This window comes from Gasterosteus aculeatus, chromosome 20 (assembly GCF_964276395.1).
Source record: "Gasterosteus aculeatus chromosome 20, fGasAcu3.hap1.1, whole genome shotgun sequence".
Classification (NCBI taxonomy): domain Eukaryota; kingdom Metazoa; phylum Chordata; class Actinopteri; order Perciformes; family Gasterosteidae; genus Gasterosteus; species Gasterosteus aculeatus.
The window spans coordinates 719,741-740,991 of NC_135707.1; the positions used below are offsets into that span (position 1 = coordinate 719,741).

The 21,251-nt window shown below is 42.1% G+C and overlaps 1 protein-coding gene across 1 annotated transcript; it reads left to right on the forward strand.

Moving 5' to 3' along the window:
• The first annotated feature begins 8,748 nt into the window (after window positions 1-8,748).
• Window positions 8,749-19,294, forward strand: cmtm7 (CKLF-like MARVEL transmembrane domain containing 7). The gene is made up of 5 exons (XM_040165370.2): window positions 8,749-9,008; window positions 10,755-10,931; window positions 12,703-12,801; window positions 14,105-14,186; window positions 14,901-19,294. Exons 1-5 carry the CDS (start codon window positions 8,895-8,897, stop codon window positions 14,912-14,914), a joined length of 486 nt encoding a protein of 161 aa, XP_040021304.2. The 5' UTR covers window positions 8,749-8,894; the 3' UTR covers window positions 14,915-19,294.
• Window positions 19,295-21,251: the final 1,957 nt, after the last annotated feature.

The following is a 21,251-nucleotide window of genomic DNA, read 5'->3' on the forward strand; positions in this document are numbered from 1 at the left end:
ACAACGTATAAGAAAGAATTAACCGGACGTTTTGTGCGTTAAGAGTTAAAGATGAAACTCAAAGGAAACTCATTTGCATGGAAAGACGGATTAAAATGTATGTTTTGATGATAAAGTGGTTAAATAAATAAAAATCATCTATTATTTAATTTGAGTTTCACTGCAACCAAAAGCTGAATGTAAGAATAAAGCGGAGAGAAACTGTGATAAACTGGTTCATTTGTAAATCCACTGAAAATGTGATTTAAATAGATTGAGACAGTTTATGTGAAGTGACACAAACTGTAGCTCAAAGGTGAAGAAAGGAAAGCAGACGGAGGAATGAAGCATTTTATCTCACTGAACCGAAGCGTCTGCAGGAGCCGTGAAGGATGAAGACGATCAATAATCTGCTCAGCTGAGACGCTGATGTAATAAAGGATTCAGAAACGGGAGAATCAGGATCACCAGGAGGAAACGAGGTAGACGGAGAAACCGGAAATATTCTGCTGCTGAGGGGAAAACATGTGAAGATAATGAAACATTTAGATGGGTGAACAAATACATGGATGATGTGTGTGTGTGTGTGTGTGTGTGTGTGTGTGTGTGTGTGTGTGTGTGTGTTGATTACACTCACCATAACTCACCGGGGAACAAGCAGAAACTCCTCTCGTACAAGCTGAAGTGTAATTAAACTCAGGTACAAAGTATTTTTCTATATGTGGTTGTTCCTGTGGGAGGAACTCAGTGCAATAAGATACTGAGAATTATCAGCAAACAATCAAAACTCTCAACACCAGAAGAAACATTCTCGTATTTATTATTTTTCATTTGGCTTCTTGTTTTTTGATCTTTGAAGGAAAAACTGTTAATTTAAGTAATTGGATTTCTAATATAAGAGTTCATGGTTTGTTTATGATGATACAGTTAATTCTAATGGAAAGTTTCCACTTTGAATAATCATCACATTACATGTCATTTATCTGACGCTTTTATCCAAAGTGATTTACAATCAGAACATTTCAACCATCAGGACACAAAGTCAGAAGAACAAGAAACAAGAAAGTGTGATTTCATCAAATAAGCCGATGTACAACTCGCTGTAGATAAGAACCATTATAAGTCCAATGTAAGTGCTGCAGTTAGTTAGTGTGTTAGTGGAGGTAGAGTCTGAAGAGGTGTGTCTTTAGTCTGAAGATGTGAAGGCTCTCTGTGGTCCTGGTGTCTTCAGAGACCTCCTTCCACCATTTAGGAGCACGACAGCAAAGAGTGGAGATCTAGTCGAGTGTTTTGCTCTCAGTGAGGAGGAACAAGCAGTTTATCACATGCAGAGCGGAGAGGTCAGAGGTCGGGATGTCGGGTTGGACCAGGTCCTGGATGTAAGCTGGACCCCATCCATTCACAGCCTGGTACCTGAGCACCATGTTTAGAACTGGATGAAGAGAGCGGAGGAGTGGAGGAGTACTCACACATACTCACAGATACTCACACATACTCACAGATACTCACACATACTCACAGATACTCACACATACTCACAGATACTCACACATACTCACAGATACTCACAGATACTCACACATACTCACAGAATCATTCTCAAAAGGAGACGATGAGACGGTCCGTCCTCCTGCAGCTCTTCCTTGTAGAAGAGTCGTGTCCTCTGAGGACACAAAGGACTGATGGAATCTTCATCCTGACGTCCGGCCTCGTTAACACCAAAAAATGGATTTACTGAAGGTATTTTGCACCATTTGAATCACAGAAACTTTTCTCGACCTCAATAGCAACGTAACATTCAGCTTTTAGACGTTAGCTTATTATTACAAAACATGATTACGGTTCAGAATAATTCACTAAATCCTTCCACCCGTCTTTGAGTTGCTTCTTTTGTCTTCACATCAGGTCCAAGACGGAAACAACTGTCCATAAATGTATTTTAAATCTCAACTTGTTTTTCCTCTTTGTTTCTGAGATGCGCTTTTAGAGTTGGACAGATGTCCCACGAGTGTCCTCGCGTCCTTCACGGGACGGAGGAGGACAACTGTTTGTGTCAGTGAGTCCACACTTGTCCTCCAGACGCAGACTTTCACTCCAGGACCCACTTGGATAGAAAATACGGCTAAAAATCTTGAATGTTTTTGCAGCGTTTGCCTCCTCTTCATCCTCTTCATCTGCGCCCCATCAGCTCCTCCTCCCGCGGGTGGTGTAGTGACTGACAGGGTGGAGCTCGGGCCGGCTGACAGGCGTTTGATTCTGTGTCAGCGCTTCTTCTCCTTCTGTCCTCCGGAGGCTGAAGGTGGAGTTTAGAAGCAGAGAAGCTTTGTGACATCGAATGCAGAAGAACCACCACGTCTCTTAAAGTGTCTTAACTCAAGTGAGGCTTTAAAAATCAACGAGCTACTTATTCACACGGCTGACGTCACGGTGCTTTCTGTCCCAAAGCTTTTAAACTCCAGAAAGAACCAATGTCGTTCTAAGTGAACATTTAGAATATTGAGTGTTTAGACTCCACTGACAAACAGGGTGAGAACGTCCTGCTAGACGGGGACATTGTTGACACTGAAACACGTCAAATGATGGAGAGCTGAGAGCAACGAGGACAACAAGAAGACGTGTTCCACCTCCAACGTGATCATTAAAGTGACATTAAGTGTCTAAAACAGACTTTCTAAAGTTATTACTCGTTCATTTCAGGTTTAGTCTTAATTGCAATTACTGAATTCTTGATTTATTTGAATCCGTAGCAAATATATATACATATATATATATATATGTATGTATATATATATATATATTTATAAATATATATACATATATATATATGTGTATATATATATATATTTATAAAAATATATACATATATATATACATTTGAATACATAAAGAAAAGCTACAGAAGTATTTAAAATAATAATAATGTCTGAGCACAAAGCGAGAACATCAGGTGATGTTAAAACGTTCATCTTTACAATCTAAAGGACACATTTTAGAAAGCTTCTTATATTTGACACAAAGGAGCTTTACAGTATTAAAAAGTTGGGTTTGAGTATTTAACAACGTGTTTATGGTTGAATAAACTCTGGTTCCCTTATGGACTTTATTTGAATTAGTCGTGTTATTATGAAACCGGCTGAAGATCCAACGTCCTCGTTTCAGACTCCAGAAGCAGAACGCAGCTCGTCCTCCATCTACCAGCAGCTCACCGTGCGTGTGTGTGTGTGTGTGTGTGCGTGTGTGTGTGTGTGTGCGTGTGTGCGTGTGTGTGTGGCGAGTGTTGTTACCATGGTGACCAGCTGACCCTAATCGAAGTGGGAGGCACGAGGTTCTCATTCCACTAACCTGCTACCTGCAACCAGCAATGGGATATATATTATATATAAATAATATATAATATATATATATACTATAATATAGATATTATTTATTATATATATATATATAATAAATAATATATAATATCTATATACTATAATATAGATATCATTTATTTTATATATATATATATATAATAAATAATATCTATACTATAGTATATAGATTATGTGTGTTATGTGTGTGTTTATCTTTCCTGAGTTCACGTTCATATTTGTACTGGGTAACAAACCCAGTTAAACCAGCAGAGAAATGAGTGACCGTGAGGGGGGAGGAGGGGGGAGGAGGGGGAGGGGGGGAGGAAGAGGGGGGAGGAGGGGGGGCTTAAAGCTTCGGGTTGCAGCAGCGGAGCCTGGTTGAGCTGGTGGGGGAGGACTGGTGGTGATGGGGGGGCTGGAGATGAAGGCGATGTGGGAATCATTAGAGAAGACTGGAGACCACGAAAGAGGAAAATAAATATAAGGGGGGAGTCAGAGGGGGAGTTAGGGGGGGTTTACGTATTGCTTTATTTTCTCTTTACCTCACATGCTCACTTCAGACATGATGGATGGGTTTTGTTGGGGGGGCACTGAGAAGATGGTATCAGGGAGGTGTTTTTACTCCCAGAGCAAATCTAACGTTTCTAATCACGTTTTCTTTATTGATTATTAATGATCCATATTATCTGTTAGCAGCTGGTCTACAAAGATCCAGCAGGGATTTTCTCTCCGTCCTATAAAATCATTTAAATGTTGTTTAGAAATATTTTACTTTTTCTGTGTTTTTTTCAGCACAAAAACACAAGTGATGAGGAAAACAATATTGTGTGTTTACTGATCCATTGGATTGTTGTTGTCACACACAGTAGACACACATCTCACAATGCGCTGGTGTCGTCGATGACCTCATTAGTGCTTCGATGTTTCAGTTAAACAAGCCACCGTGTTACTGCTCATTAACTCATGTGAATAACTAATTGTTTACGGCGGGAAGAGAGGAGTCGTCTCCTCGTGGACGTCTGTGGGACCGGAGCAGTCGCCCCCTGCTGGTCTCCACACAGAATGCAGCTTTGACTTCGCTGTCTTTAGAAACAAGCCTCCCTATTTCTGTCAGCCTGCTTCTTCTTCTGTGGTCGTAGCCCTCTGGGGTTGCAGGTTGAAATCCTCCCGGCGCTCTCGGACAGCTCGTCTCACGCCCGTCCTTCTCACAGAGAAGCTGAGAAACATCTCAGCTTTAATCAGGGTGCCTCCACAGTGGTTGCATAGCAACAGAGAGCCGGGCACTCGGCGAGGAGACCCTCAGCGGAAAGAGAAACCCATCCCTGCCGTGACCCCGCGGAGGTTCTGGTCCCGGGTAAAACACGCTGTGAATCGGATCCCAGAAGCCTTTAGGCCGGGACAAAGAGCCCTGAGCTTCACTTTCTTTTTTTCTTATTAATTCTGTATTAATGAATACTTTGAAATTAATTTGACGACAAACATTAGCCAGTCAGCAGTCTGTCCTCCCAGCATGCTTTGCCTAGAGAAAGAGGTGGACAGGCGCCAGCGGGACACGCGGCGGCTCCCGCCTCCTCTGAGGAACCAGCTCGCTCCATCACAGGCTTGTTCAGGTGAGGCTTTGAACTCCATCGGGGCTTCTGAGGAGGTAAAAGGGTAAAAGTCTCCATGAGTCATGCTGCGTTTACACACAAACCGTTGGCGTCGTTCACGCCGGCGCTTCGGCTATGCACGAGTCGTCTACTCAAACAACGGGCTTCGCTTTTGGTGTGAACGCAGCATTAAGATGATTAACGTCCGTAATATGAAGTGATCCAAACTCCCTCCTCAAAGACGCAGAGCGACAGCTGAGAGGCTACGGACGATATAAAGAACATTTGACTTTATTGGTGCACCAGTGCTCCAATTAGTTTAATTTATAATAATAAACCGCACAGCGGACACTCGCCTTCCAGACACCTGGACTCCTTAGTCGTTGTCCCCGGGGACTTTAAGGGACACCAGAGAGGAGGACACGCTGGATCACTGTTACACCACAGTAAGCAGGGCTCATCACGCCGTCCCTCGTGCTGCACTGGGACACTCTGATCACGTCATGGTCCATCTGATTCCTGCATGCAGGCAGAAACTAAAGCTCTGCAAACCTGTGGTGAGGGAATTCAAGAAGTGGACCAGTGAGGCGCTGGAGGATCTTCTGCGTGCTTTGACTGCACAGACTGGGATGTTTTCAGCTACTGACAGTCTGGATGAGTTCACAGAGGCTGTAACTTCCTACATCGGCTCCTGTGAGGACAGCTGTGTACCATCATGCACCAGGGTGAGTTACAACAACGACAAACCCTGGTTCACAGCGGAACTCAGAACACTACGCCTGCAGAAGGATCAGGCATTTAGGAGCGGGGACAAAGACTTGTACTCAGAGGCAAAATACAAGTTTAGCAAGGCGGTGAGACGCTAAACGACTGTACTGAGAAACTCCAACAACAGTTCTCAGCAAGTGACTCTGCTTCGGTCTGGAGACAAACATCTCACCAACTACAAGCCAACAACCCCCCACTCCATGAATGACCTCCGCCTGGCAGACGAGCTCAATGAGTTCTACTGCAGATTTGATGGTCAATCTTCTGACTCCATCCCCCACAGCTCCACCAATGCTGTCAACATGGTCCTCCACTACATCCTCCAGCATCTGGACTCCCCAGGAACCTACGCCAGGATCCTGTTTGTGGACTTCAGCTCTGCTTTCAACACTATCATCCCGTCTCTGCTGCAGGACAAACTCTCCCAGCTGCACCGCCCGACTCCACCTGCAAGTGGATCACTGACTTCCTGTCTGACACCACCCTCATTGGACTGATCTCTGGTGGGGATGAGTCCACCTACAGGTGTTCCTTCCGTTTCCTGGGCTCCATCATCACCCAGCGTCTGGTACGCTGCAGCCACAGCCAAGGACAGGGGCAGGCTGCAGCGTGTCCTCCGCTCTGCAGAGAAGGTGATCGGCTGCAATCTGCCGTCCCTGCAGGACTTGTTCGCTTCCAGGTCTCTGAAGCAGCTAAAAAGATGGTAGCCGACCCCTCTCACCCCGGACATAAACCTGTTTGTGCCCCTTCCATCTGGCAGGAGGCTGAGGTCCATCAGGACTAAGACCTCATCAACAGAGATGTGATGGTGGTGGTCCCTGCAGTGGTCCTGCTGTGCGTCTGGTTTACTACTCACAGTGACTTGAATCATTTCTGTCATATAGTCTCATGTATTATACATTGTTCATTCTGTGCACATGACATCATTGTAGTCGTCCATCAGGAGACGGATCCTCCTCTGACGTTCTCACTGAGCTTTCTTCCCTTTTTTCCCTTTTTTTTCATTGTTTGGGGAGTGTTTCCTGTGCCAATGGAGGGTTTCTGGACAGAGGATGTTGTATGTGTACAGACTGTAAAGCCCTCTGAGGCAAATTTGTAATTTGCGATTTTGGGCTCTACAAAATAAGATGAATTGAATTGAATTGGATTGAATATCCAATTATTCTGGATTAATATCACCGCTGCATTAACATGTGTGTTGCATTTCATCACTGAACCCTGATCAGCTGGAGGCGGATTTATTGAGGCTCGTGAGTCGATGCTGCCATCTAGTGAAGAAAAGCACAATTACTAAATGAAACTTAAAAGTGTTTTTTTACACTTCTTTTCCCCCAAGAATCATTATACGTTTAATAAAGACAAACACTGTTAAATATTAAATGTAAAACCTCGTTTCAGACTAAAAACACCTTCACAAAACATTGCAGTAGAGAAAAGATGTGGACTCATTTCTGGGGTTTTATGACTGATGTCTTCTTCTCTCTTGTGGCTTTAGCTGCTGTTAGCTCACTTCCTGCAGGTCAACCCTTCAGTCCACAAACTTCCCTTTTGTTGTGGCTCTCAGTTCAATGACTTCTGCATGGATGGATTCTATTGAGGCCTATCGGGCTCAGGCAGTGGAGCCCCCCGTCCCCCCGTCCCCCCCCCCCCCGGGGACACACACAGAGGTCAGAGGCTTTTGTCAACGTTTGTCTTTCGGTCCCATTGTCGCAGCGCTGAGCTGATCTGTGGCTCGTTGTGTCAGCGAGAGACCCAGAAACAGAGTGACGTTCATGTTGGACGGGAGGGGACATGGAGACACGTTGGATGTCCTTAATTTGCTGAGAACCTGCTTGGTTCTCGCCGAGTTTACGGATGACATCACCTGCCGCCCGTTGAAAGGCCAAATGTTGTTGTCTTTCCCTGAAGATGTTTCCTGGTTGAGTCTGTGAAGGCAGATAACAGAAGATCTACGACAGAAGAAAGTCCGTTTTCCTCGAGCGGAACCCACTGAGTCTGTGAGCCAGAACAAAACCCCAGAAGCCTTTGTGGTTCGGTGAGAGCGAGCGAGGCTTCTGCTGCGGCTCGCCGCCGCCATCGGGCTCCAAACCGCCCAGACGCTGTACCACCAAAGTACCACACGGGAGTACCACACCAAAGTACCACACTAGAGTAATGTACTAAAATACCGCAATAAAGTATCGCACTAGAGAAGTACTTCAGTACTTAAGTGGTACTCCAGTAAATGAACCACTGGGAAAAACAGTTTTAAACTTTCTCAGTTTGATCTGAAAGTAACAGCCTTCAAGTGCGATCAGAACACACACTTCCTGTGTGTGTGTGTGTGTGTGTGTGTGTGTGTGTGTGTGTGTGTGTGTGTGTGTGCGTGTTGCACTTTGTGGTCACAGGATGTTGTTAAAGTGTGAATCTGTTGTTGTTCACCTGCTCTCCAAAGACCAACAGAAATAACCACTTTGATCAATAATCAGCTGTTTAAGACAGAAATACGTTTCAGTTTCAATTTGAGTGCAGTTTAAACGTGATGAGTTGTAATAAATGTGTCGTCGTGCAGAACCGGTGTGTGTTCGTTGTGTAGACCCGTCCTGACAGCAGCGGGTTGTGTTTAGCGTGTATTAGTTGTGTATTGTGTGGTGCTGAATGAGGGTATTAGGGTGGTTCTGCTCTGCTGCAGTGGTTCCTGATGGAGACCACGCCCACAGATCTGTCAGCTCCGTCACACTCAGGAGACACAGGATGTGGCCTTCACAATAAAGGCACCAAAACAAGACAGCCTCAAACTACACTCTAAATCTGTATTTACTAAAACTTTATTTGTGATTTTAAAATACAAATAAATACAATTTCAAATTCGTTTGTGGTGTGTTTTAACCGTATATTCGATACTGAATTATATATTTTGTATAATATTTTATTTTTAGAGAAGGATTGGGAAATACTACTACAGTGATAAAACTAGTTGGTGTAAGTTAGAAGTAATTTAGTTACGTTTTTAATTTGAACCTATGACATTCTTAAATTAAAAGTCCATAAAGTCGCAAAAGATCAGACAGAACTATGAGGTCGTCCTTTATTGTGAAATCCGACCCGGAAGCGGCCGTGTTTATCCGGTTTGCCTTGACGCGGGTGTAACGCACCGACGCGCGGTGCCTCCCTGCTGCAGTCCGCCGCGTGCACGGAACATCCACAGAGCCCGTTCACCGGCAGCATGTCGCACACCGTCATCACGAGCACGACCACCGCGGGCAGGACGTCCGGGGACGGCGCGCTGAACCTGGGCTACACCCGGACCATCCCGGGCCTGCTGAAGCTGGGCCAGATGGTGAGGCGCGGTACCGGGGCTCGCGGGGACGGGGGTCCGCGGTAGTTTGGGTGGAGTCGCTCATAACGGAGCTCCACCTCGAGAGAACGCACCTTGTTGTTGGCGTGGACCCCGTGACACGGTGACGTCATAACCTTACTGCTGTGTGCGGATGGAACGTAACTAAGTGCATTAACTTAAGTTTAAAACTTAACACAAGTGGGTAAATATACATACGTCAATGCACGAATCTACATACAGCTTAACGTGTACACATGTATACATGTAGATATAAACATGCATTTGTGTTAATATAAACAGTAATGTGGATATAATGATACACTGCTAAAGGTAAAGTAATACTACGTGTGTGTATAAATTACTTTCATTTAAAAAGGACCATGTACAGTTCAAATATGAATGTCCCAGATTAGAGCTTTTTGATAATTTGCATCTGATTTGGTTGAGAATTCATAACAAGAATAACAATAAGAAACACTACCGACTATATATATTATTCAGCTTTAACGTCACTATTTCAAAACTCAGCCAATTTTTAGCTAAACGATTGTTAAAAATAATTGTGTAGTGTATTCAGGTGATTTGACGGCGTTAGCGCCTTCATTTTTGAGCCAAACACTATTTTAGTTATGAAGTTAACATTTTCTTAACGAGAGTCGGTAAAAGGACGCTGACGCCGGTGAAATATCCGCGCTGGTGTAGCCAAGACCCGGACAGGCGTCCATCGGCATTGGAAACATTGTTTCTCACGGAGACTAAACATCGCTTAAAGAGTTTCCAAAAATACCATCAAGGCTGTGAACATACCCGGGAGCCCAATTCTGGCCTTTCACAATAAAATATCCCGCTTCACGTCCAAATAGCGTGAATAAAAGCTCTTTCATCATCGCCCAGCATTGGCCGACCGTCGCCCAGTGAGTCTTACTACTCTGAATTAACGTTACTAACCTTTTTAAATTCTTATTCAAATTTTAAATTATCCATCCATTGTCAAACCGCTTATCCTGCACACAGGGTCGCGGGGGGCTGGAGTCCATCCCAGCCAACTTTGGGCGATAGACAGGGTACATTCTGGATTGGTCGCCAGCCAATCGCATTTAATTTTAAATTAAAACGTAATTATTGATTATAGTTTATTGGGAGCTTTTGTAAGACTTTTTTTAACAGCAATATTCCCATCACACAGTAGCAGTTAAAATACTTCTCGTAAAACCTAAAAATGAAATGAATTGAATCAAATATAAAACCTAAGCTATTTTCCAGCAAAACTATTTACAATAAGCACCTTCCAAGCAACAGCAGTCTGACATTTACCGTGTTTTATACCACTCTACTGGGGGACGTGTCATGTGACAGATGGCAGTCTTAGGCCCGCCCCCAAACACTCTCATTGGTTGAGATGGTGATGATGCCCCTCCCAATTGCCAGTGAGCAACTTACTTTTAAAAAAATGATAGTAAAAAGAAGTGTGATGACGCGGTGTAAAGTAATTGTCGTTAATTAATAACTTAAATAGCAGGTAATAAATGTTCAGGATTGAGAAGTGGAAGATTTCTTGTGAGATATTTGTTTTAAAAGCTGCATTGCAGTGAAGTTAATCTTGTAAATACTGTTTCTTGAATACTGACTCAAATGTACATTATTCGGCATAATCCCTGATCTTATTGTGGCGGTATCTTTATTCCTTTGTAGGGGTAAAGCCTGATAAAGACGGGTCTGATTCTAACGTGATGCTATCATCCGCAGCTCGCCCTGCTCGTGGCCTTCCTCTGCGTGCGCTGTGCTCGCGGCTGGCCCAGCTGGGCGGCGTTCCAGTACTTCGAGGTGGTGGCGCTGTGGTTCCTCATGGCCTTCCTCGTCTTCTTCCTCATGCACCTGTTCAGGCTGCAGGCGAAGATGCCCTGCATCAACTGGCCGCTGACGGTGAGCGGCCGTTAGTTGGAGTTAGAGCGCCTATGGCCCTACTGTGTTTTGAAGTATTATTATTATTATTTCGACATTCTAGTCGCACTTTTGAGGCCTTTATCATATTCAGAAACTGCAAATTTGGCGTCCGTATCAGAAGAAGCCCAGTTTCACCAATTGACTTTTTCTCACAGTTGTTCTTGGATGTGCTTTACAAAGAAGTCAATCATGGTATCCAAATGCTCCTTGCTAGACTTTCAAGCTGAACACCGGTTCACTCACAGCTCCTTTCATGCAAATACAACGTCACAGGCTCCAGCCAATCAGATCGCGTTCGTGCTCACGTCTAAAGAGCGCAGAGCTCCAAAATAAAAGATGGGGGACCAAACTCCGTAGAACAGGGGGTCCCTGCTCCATCTCACCATGGGTTTGGGAGACCTTGGCCTGAAAACCGTTGAAGAGTCCCCACATCGAGTCCCTGAACACACCCTATTTAGTTTAAACCCGGTTGAAACACCTGGGCGTGGCCTGCCCTCCATTTTCTTGAAAATGTAAAATGTTATAACTCCAAGGAACATTTTTATCTCTGGCCAAAATGTCTCATTCATAACGCTAGGCCCTAAAGCGGGGATGTTCAAAAAGTTACAGCGCCGCCTATTGGCAAAGGGAAATGCAAACGTTTTACACCTTTATGTGCATCTCTTTGCCATTTAAGCTGATCAATCTCAGATTTGTGAATATGAGCCTTAAGACTTTGATGACAGTTCACTGTGAATATTGGGAGCTTTTGGAAAAATGTGTTGCTGTGAAAACACTATTTTCGTATGAAAGTTCAAGCAAATATTTCGGTGCCGTGGCAAATTCCACAAGTCTTGAAAAGTTATGTCAGTGTCCAAGGTAATGACATCAAAGAGCTGATGTGGAGTTTTGCCTCAAAAACGGTAACTTGCCTCCATAGCGCCCCCTGGCAGTTTTCCTCAGAGCCGCCCCAGTGCCCTGTATGACCTACATGTATGCAACCGTAGGGGCATATATATATAACATGGACCATGCTGTGGACCAAATCCACAGGAATCAGTCATATTTCTTTATTGGTCAATACGCTCTTAGACGAACTCCTCCCTGGGACTTTATCACAGCCACTTCAAATTTTGACGCAACACTCCCAACGCCGTGGTGATTAAAAGTAATTAAAACGTTTTGTTTTCGTCTTAGGCTGTTGCCATGGCAACCCAAATCTTCAAGGTCAATTTGAGGTGTTTTTGAGGGACTAAATATGTTCCAATCTTTACTAAAATTGGAAAACACATTTACAGTTAAATATGTAGTTACTTTATATGGTTCAATGCTTCCAATCAGCATGTTGGCTTGATAGCGCCGCCAACATGTATTCATTTAAGGCTCTGATCCAATGCTCTGAACATTTTCTTTTTTATTCCAACATGTCCGTCTGTCGTGCAGCCCCCCCGACATGCAAGGCCCGTTCATCGCTTCTCGCAGCTTTAATGTCATTTTGCATTTAAAATGTTTTCTAGTTCTTTTGCATCTTTTAAAAGTCTCCAACATTCTGGATACAACCTTTAATTCATTCGTTGTTTAACTTTGTTTGGGCTCTTATGAACCTTCATGGACTTAATACGTCAGCTGTCCACCTATTATCCAACACTCTGTTTCTTCTGGTTGATCAGTGGAGTTAATCAAGGAGATGATTCACCATAAGAGGATAAATACCGTATTGTAGAATGTGCGTATCTGTGATTAAACCGCGTCTGTCTCTTTGTCATTTCAGGAGTTCTTCCATTACTCCGTCGGGACGATCCTCATCCTCATTGCGTCCATCGTCGGTGCCGTTAAGAGCGGAGGAGTTTCAGCGCTCGTGGCCGGATCGGTACGTCAGAGCGATAACAACAACACCCCTTAAATGTTGTTACCAATTATAAAATGCACACAAGGATAGAAAAGCAATACATACATAGAAATAATCATAAAGAGATATTCACATAGAGATATTCAGTTGTTGAGTATCGAACCAGCAGGTGGCGTGAGTCTGTATTCCTCAGTCAGACTGTGGATAAACCAGGCTTCAACCTGCGGCTCTTTAACGTGAAGTCAAAGCTTCATGTGCAAAATGTGTCATGTGTTGTTCCTCCTCACTGAGAGCAAAACACTGGACTAGATCTCCACTCTTTGCTGTCCTGCTCCTAAATGGTGAAGGAGGTCTCTGAAGACATCAGGACCACAGAGAGCCTTCACATCTTCAGACTAAAGACACACCTCTTCAGACTCTACCTCCACTAACACACTAACTAACTGCAGCACTTACATTGGACTTAATGGTTCTTATCTACAGCGAGATGTAAATCGGCTTATTTGATGAAATCACACTTTCTTGTTTCTTGTTCTTCTGACTTTGTGTCCTGATGGTTGAAATGTTCTGATTGTAAGTCGCTGTGGATAAAAGCGTCAGATAAATGACATGTGATGTCATGTGATGTGTTGAAGCTGCATTCTCTCTCCCGACCAGCAGGGGGCACCTATCCTCTGAACCAGAGGATAGGTGCCCCCTGCTGGTCCCTGTTAGAGAGTAGGCACTGACTTATGGAAGCCAGATTACCCGATTGGTTGTTTAGGCTAACACGTCAAAACAGTAAACGCACAAGGGTGCACACACACGCGCACACACGCACACACGCATGGTCAATATCATGAAATATCCAATCAGGGTGACGTATCACTAATACAACTCTCTCTCTCTCTCTCGTGCTCGCTCGGACGCTCGCCCACGCACACACACTGTAGTTATTACTCAGGTGTCGGAGGCGAACGCCCTCCATAAAAGACGGGAAAAAGCGTTGGTTTGGGGCAGTAGCTTCCACAACCGATTGTAACATTAATCATCAAGCATCAATGAAAACGCATATATCATATGTGTGTTATTCTTTAAACAGTAAAAATACAAATACAGGTTTGTTAAATAAAGTGGTTTAATGGACATTTTTGCTCTGGTTGGATCGATACGCCCAAATATGGTAACCTGTCTTTATTGGTTGCAAAAAAACAAACATGGCGAGGATGAAACGTCACAACGATTACATTAACTTCTTTTAGAAACTCCTTATTTTATATTTTTTATTTTATTGTCTCTTCTAAGAAATTGTATTTACTATTTGTGCTCACATGTTTGTCTGCAGGTGTTTGGGTTCATAGCGACGTTCCTGATGGCCGTTAGCTTGTGGACGTCTTACAGTGTGACCTGCGGCTCCCATCAGACCGGTATGCCCTCATATAAATATATACATGTATATATACAAATAAATATATATATATATATATACATATATATATGTATATATATATATATATATATATATGTGTGTGTGTGTGAATCTGGCTCACATGTGTAATTATCACTTTCTTGAAACAAATGTCATATTTTTCTGTTCACTCTTGGTCTTTAACAGATCAGATCACTAAAACCAACAGAGACCTGAATTGATTTATGTATTTATTGTGTATATATATAATAATATATAATAAACACATACATGATTTGAAATGATTGTTTACCATAAGAAGGACAGTTCCGTGTCTCTTCGATCTGTTCATCACTTTCCCTCTGTGATTTTTCTCCTCCCTCCCTTTCCTTTGTGCTTCCTTCCTTCCTGCATTTATTTATCTCCTCCTTCTCTCCATCCTCCCTCCATTCATTCCTTTCTTCCCTCCCTTTTATACTTCCCTCACCCCTTCCTCTCTCCATCCTCTCATCCTTCCTGTGTAAATTCCCTCCATCCTCCCTTCAATCCTTTCCCTTTCTTTCCTTCCCTCCCATCTTAACTTCTCCCTTCCTCCTGACCGCCATCCTTCTGTCCTTCCTTGCCTACTTTCCTTCTTCCCTCGTCCCTTCCTCCCACCTTCCCTCATCCCTTTCTTTCTTCCTTCTGTCCATCCTCGCTTCCTTCCCTCATCCTTGCCTCCTCTCCCCTTTAGGTGCAGCAGTGTAAGAAGTAATCCGGCATGAAGGAGACAGTTGGTTTCTGCTTTGATAATTAACCTGATGGGAGTTAAAATAGAGGTGATGCAACAGCTGATCCAGGGCCAGCTGTTGCTTTACTAGTTATTACTACACAATACTTTTCCTTGTCTGACTGACATTTAACGTTAAGGTGCTCGGTTTTACATTTTCCCTCGTTATCTGTCCAGTCTCCAGAGAAGCTTTTTAGACTAAAATAACAGACTTCCGTTGTGTGCCATAAAAAAGACAAAGTTCCTGCCAAAATCGGCTTTGCGACTGCACGCTTTGATTTGCTTGATTTATGATCAAATGTTTCATCCATTCCAACTTGTCATATTCTACTCTTAAAAGTCCCAAAGCTCAGTATAAATGAATAGATGAATTAAAGCAGCTGCACTGAGCTCTTTTTTAAAATCCCTTTTCTTAAACTCCCTGACGCACAGCGAAGCCCTGTTAGCCTGCTATGCTACTTTCTGCTAGCACACCAAAATATTCTGTGATTATTTTAGTGCGCAAACAGTAACTAGTTAGTGTTTAACCAGTTAATGTTTTGCAGGAAATCCCCTGCATGCTTATGGCTCTGTTGAATGCTCAAACATGACTCAGGGGCTAACGTGTGGTAAAAACAGTAGCATGCTAAAAGAGTCTGTGAATCGAAACAAAAGCTAACATTAGCATGGCAACAATGCTAAAACACACAATTTAAAAGTGCAGCCTCTGTCTTTTTAATTAAAAGAGAAGTGTAGTCATAATGTATATTTTGTGAACAAATGTGAAGAACCAAACTGATTGATTAAAGAATGAATTGATCTGTAAAAACACTTGATCCGGGTGTGGCAGTAATGAAGCTTCACGTTAAATAAATTAATCTATTTATTCACGAGTTGGCCATCAAAGGACAGGATTTATTAGTGTCACCACGACGGACGGACGGGACAAGGAAGGACGTCCTTGGTGCTTCTGAAGATAAATAAAAACACAAAGCACACCAGTAGCAGTTATAGTCCATGAGTCAAGTAATGACATCATAATGATTTCTATAGAGTCTGTCAGTGTCAAACGGAAGAAACAATTACTGGATTAATACATTTAACGCTAACATTCGTTCAACACAGGCACAAATTAATTAAAAAAACATCAATATAAAGGAAGTATGGAATTTATAAAGATGAATTAGTACACGTGGATCAATTAACATCTACGGATTTATAAAACAAACGGATTATTAGATAATTATTAGTAAATGTATTGATTCGAGGATTAAGAGGAAGAATGCATCTGGAAATTATATTAAATGGCAAAAACTATTTTGTGAAAGCTCTATTTAATTGTTAGACGGGTTGAAATTTCATCACAATAACCGGCGTCATAAAAATAGTGAGAACCTTTTGAAAAGAACCTTTAAATATCCAGTGTAGAAAACAGAACTGAAAGTTCTCCTGTACTTTGTTTTTCTGTCTGACTCCGTTTTCAGTGAGTTAACAGTTAATTAACACGTGTGCACAGATTTCCACTCTGTTGGTTAAAAGTATTGTATTAAGTTTGTTTGTCTTTTAGTTCTACAAACATTTCTCCCCGGCTGAGCGTCTGATGGCTACGTGACGGAGAGCACTGCCGCAGACTAGAACGCCGCTCTAACCATGTCACGTTAGCTTTAGCTAGCAAGCTAGCAGACAATAAGTAGACAATCAGTATTCTGTAACTAAGGCGAGTTGTCACTGAAATGATAATAATTTACATATACAATGCAAGTCACTTTCAAAAAGTTTGATATCTGCCAAAAAAGTTTAGTTAACGTTAGCTTGTTTGCCGACAACCCTCCTAGTTTGAGTTGTGCTGTAGTTGTTTTCTTATTAGCACTAATGCTATCGTAATGCTATCCCGCTTCTCCTCTGCTTTGAGCTGGAGTCAATGCCAGCTAGCGCCGGGCGACACACGGGGTAAACCTGGTCGCCAGTCAGTGCAGGGCGGACATAGAGACCAACACCCATTCACCTCCACTCGCACAACAACGGGCGGCTTCAGTTCCCTGTTGTGTGTCTTTGGGCGGCGGGAGGAAGCCGGGTGACCCGGATAAAAACCCGCCCGGCGCGCAGAGAACACGCAGACTCCACACGGAGACTTTGCTTCCCGAGTGATGTTTGTAGGACTAAAAATCACGTTTGAGTTACAACGTAACGGTTTGTGATCGAGTGGGAAAACTTTCCTGCCATTTGTTCTATTACAGCCGTGGACGATGTGAAGCCGAGCGTTGCGTCAGATTACTGCCGTATGTTGTTCACACGCCAAAACGTGTTACGTTTCCTTTGAAGCAGCTCCGAGCACAGAATGGAGCATTTTTGTCTAATTACAAACGACTGTTTCCCTTTGATTTTTAAATGTGTGGAACTTTAGGGTTGCTTGACAAAATATAAACCGGTATAAATACAGTTACTTCTGGTGCATATCTTAAATCGGTTCACACTGTGTGATAATGTATTCCAACACTTTCTCTATGTGTTACACTGAAAACTACGTAGAATGTGATCGCGGTTGGAGGCGATTGTCGGATTACCACAAACTGATGAATCTACCTGAACCCAGAATGAAACAGAGAAGTGATCCGACCTATGGACGATGACACCAGGCTCCGAATATATCAAACTGGATCAATGGCCAAAGATTTCAACGTGTCTTTGGCCTCTGAGTCTCTACAGCTCGTCGGCTTCGTCTGACGGGCAACAATCGCACGGGGCTGCTGACATTTTACTGTAGTCGCAGGTAGTCACCAGTTTTCTACAAAGTATTGCTGCATTTCACTTTCATATTTCCTTTCTTTCACAGTCCAAGATGTTCATTTAATGTGATGTTTACATTTAGTCAGCGTGCTTTGATTTGTTCCAAGAATCAATGGATGAACTTTTGCTTTTTCCATCAATGTCCACCTGGCTTCCATTTTTGTTATTGAATTTGGGTCATTTTTTATCGGTGCATATTCTGTTTGTTTTTTTTCAAAGCCGGGTTTGATATTTGCTGCCTGGACGTTTGGGGCTTTTGAGCTTTGAGATAAAGATAATCAACTCTGCTCTCTATCATCTAAAGCAGAACCTGTAATCATGGACATTACTCTAATAATCGTAATAGAAGATTTACTCAGACTGTTGTCATGATTTATTTTGCTGTGCACGTATTTTCTGATGCTTGTTCTTTCCGTTTGCAAAGTTTGTCCACTGCGGTCGGATTGTAAACGGTCAAGTACAAGTGCTGATCCACAGCCGTCACAAGACACATCTTGGTCTTCGACGGACAGTTTCATACATTTGGCTCATATATTTCACGATATCTGACAAGAGACATTTCAAATGGATTGATTTCTCGGAGAAGATGTCGGTTAAATTCAATCCAAACCCTGTTTGACCAAACTTCTGCCCTGATTCCATGTGGTTGGCCTTCACTCTATTAGAACAGACGTCTCTCATTTTTAGGGTTAATATAACTTATATTTAATTAGAAAATGAAACCTCAAGGTCTATTTAGTTTTGTTCACACAATCTTTTCTTAAGACCGAGGATTTCGTGTCCGTTGCTTTAACGTCGAGTTTCAAAGTTTCACCTTTTACAGCCGAGGAAACAACAACTAAACAATGTGCTGAAATAGATCCAGGTTTAAGGTCAAAACATAAATGTGAAGCTCAACTTTTAGATGTTAATGGCAACGTTTATTGGCTGAAAAAGTCAAGACAAAGTAAAAAAAAGGTATAATCAAAGTCAATACAAGCCACGTGGAATCAGGAGATCCAAGGATTTTATATACAGTACTTTGTGTTGATTATAGCCGTTTTCTGTGTACTCAACACGCATCTAACGCCATTTGCAATGGTATACAAATAAGAATGTTATAATATAATGAATAATAATATTGAAGATTGCCAACACTCTAAAAACTGAAACGTCCCTTCACGACTGTGCTACGTGCTAATGAGCTAAAACCTCAAAAAGCCCAGTATGATTGTTAAAACAGGAGCAGCCTGGTGGACTTCAGATTATTTTGGGTTTCTCTCCAAAGTGCCTTAATGTTCTGTTAACTATAGATTGGCGACAGATTATACTGCTATTTGCAAGCTATTTGGGCCGCTTAGTTTCAGCAAAGAAATTATCTGAAGACAATGGAGCTAATTTCAAAGGGCGAGGTGTGATTTGAGTTTGTCTGACTGGGTGGAGAAATGAAGTGATTTTTTATGTTTTAGAAGAAAAGATGTCCAGAGTATTATTACTTCACATCACAAAGAGCTCACATTGACTTGTGTTGTTTTTCTACATGTTTTTAAAAGTGTATTTAAACTACAAGTTGTGATCTGTCGCATGTTGTAAATTAAATGCTCATTACACCATTTCTGTGTCTACTTTTAAGTTTGTGATAAATGCCAAATTTGGGTTCTGCCATAAAATAGAAATACACTAAAACTAAATCTTACTGTACTTGAATATCTTGATTTCCATGAATATAAAAGTTAGTTTAAATCAGGAATCAGGAAACATTTATTTTCCAAAATATGCCAAACATACAAGGAATTTGTCTTGGCGGTTAGTGCGCGACAGCAGACAGACAAGACAACAGTGCACAAGTAATAAAATAAAGTAAAATGAAATGCTAATGTTAATGTTAGTAGAATAAGGCTATGGGTTAGTATAAAACAAGGGAATAAAGTTACAAATTTTAAATATTAAAAAAGTTAAAAAGAAAAATATTAAGCATAAAGTGCACTAACGAACAAGTAACAGACAAGAAACAACTAGCACTGAATCAGAGTGAAATAAATACATTAAAAATAACGTTAAACCACTTTTAATTAACTATTACATCAGATCACCCACCCAAAATATGTCCCTGTGGTTTGGGTTTCCATCAGAGCTCCACTAAGCTATTTTCAACAGTCTTTACTAAATATAGTAGTTAGTATAACGTTGAACTTGCTAACAGCTCAATCGTTACAACAGGAGAAACTCTTGGACATTGGGCACGGGTCCGAAGAACCTCCACACGTGACTTCAACTGGTTCCTTTGAGCTCACATTTCTATCTTTAAACTAAATATTGAGTCTTCTAGAATGCCAGAATTGGGTTTTTGGGGGAAAGGACTGAAGCGTTATGATCATTCTGCAGTTGGAAGCTTTTCTTTATGCCTGCACACACATTACAAGAATTATTAAACATTTCTTTTAAATAATCCTTTTCTTTTTATATCCGGAAAATATCCGCATCATAGCTACATTTAGTTCTGAGACCAGCCTGCAGACATTCCAGGACCAGCATTAAGATGCTGTTCCAGATCCATAAAACCTACCACAAGGGAAAGATTTTAGATGTGCACATTGTGGAAACAGGATCTGTGCACGATGCTCATGCTGCTGGTACTTCCCGTGTCTGCAGCTTCCTCTCGCCAGCCTCTAGCAGGAACACGTTCTGTGTAAACAGGCGAGTTTCAGGTGTTGGACATGCCACCAGGATCTGGAAAGCACGCCAGCACTGCTTCTTCTGGAGGACCTGGAGATCCGGCCTCAGCTGCCCCCCCCAAAGCCATCACCAACATGCTCCGTTTCCTCCTAAAGTTTTAGGATGATTTATATTTGCGTTCTTCAGGAACCAGTCTGACCAGTTGGCTCCAGCTGCTCTAAATGTCTGCAGTCGTCCACCAGATGTCCTCAGAGTCCTCTGCATGAATTCATGTCTTCATCCATAAAGTTTATGTGTTCTTACTGACTGTCCTTCCCTTTTTAAATCATGTGCTGGCATTTGTTTTTATTGATCCGAGGAAAAAGGGTAATAAAAGAAGAGTCCACGATGGGAACGAGATGATCCTCAAGCTGCACCGGTGGAAGATAACGGTGCTATAAAAGGTTACAGGATGAGGACAAAGGGTGTGAGCAATGAGACATGGCGACATCAACGCTGATAGAGAAGAACATGTAGAGTGAATGATATACATACAAAACAATATCATTATAATAACAATAGTTAACAAATAATACAGTTTAAGGAATATAGATGATGATTATTATAATTGGTAGTAATAATAATATAAAAATAAGGAATAATAATGGTAACATGCTAATAAAAACATCATATAAATGCATGTGTTATACTTGGTAAAGAACAATAAATGCAGCAGAAGTTGCATCACAATGGTGGCAAAGTGAAATTTAACCAAGATAAAAGAAGAATAATTACTACACTTGATCCTAAGAGTAAAAAAGGCCCAATGGAACACAGAGTATATTTAACACAGTGAAACTATCTAACAAATAAAACCTAAAACGCGTCATCTCCCCAAATGCGACTCCCATCTCC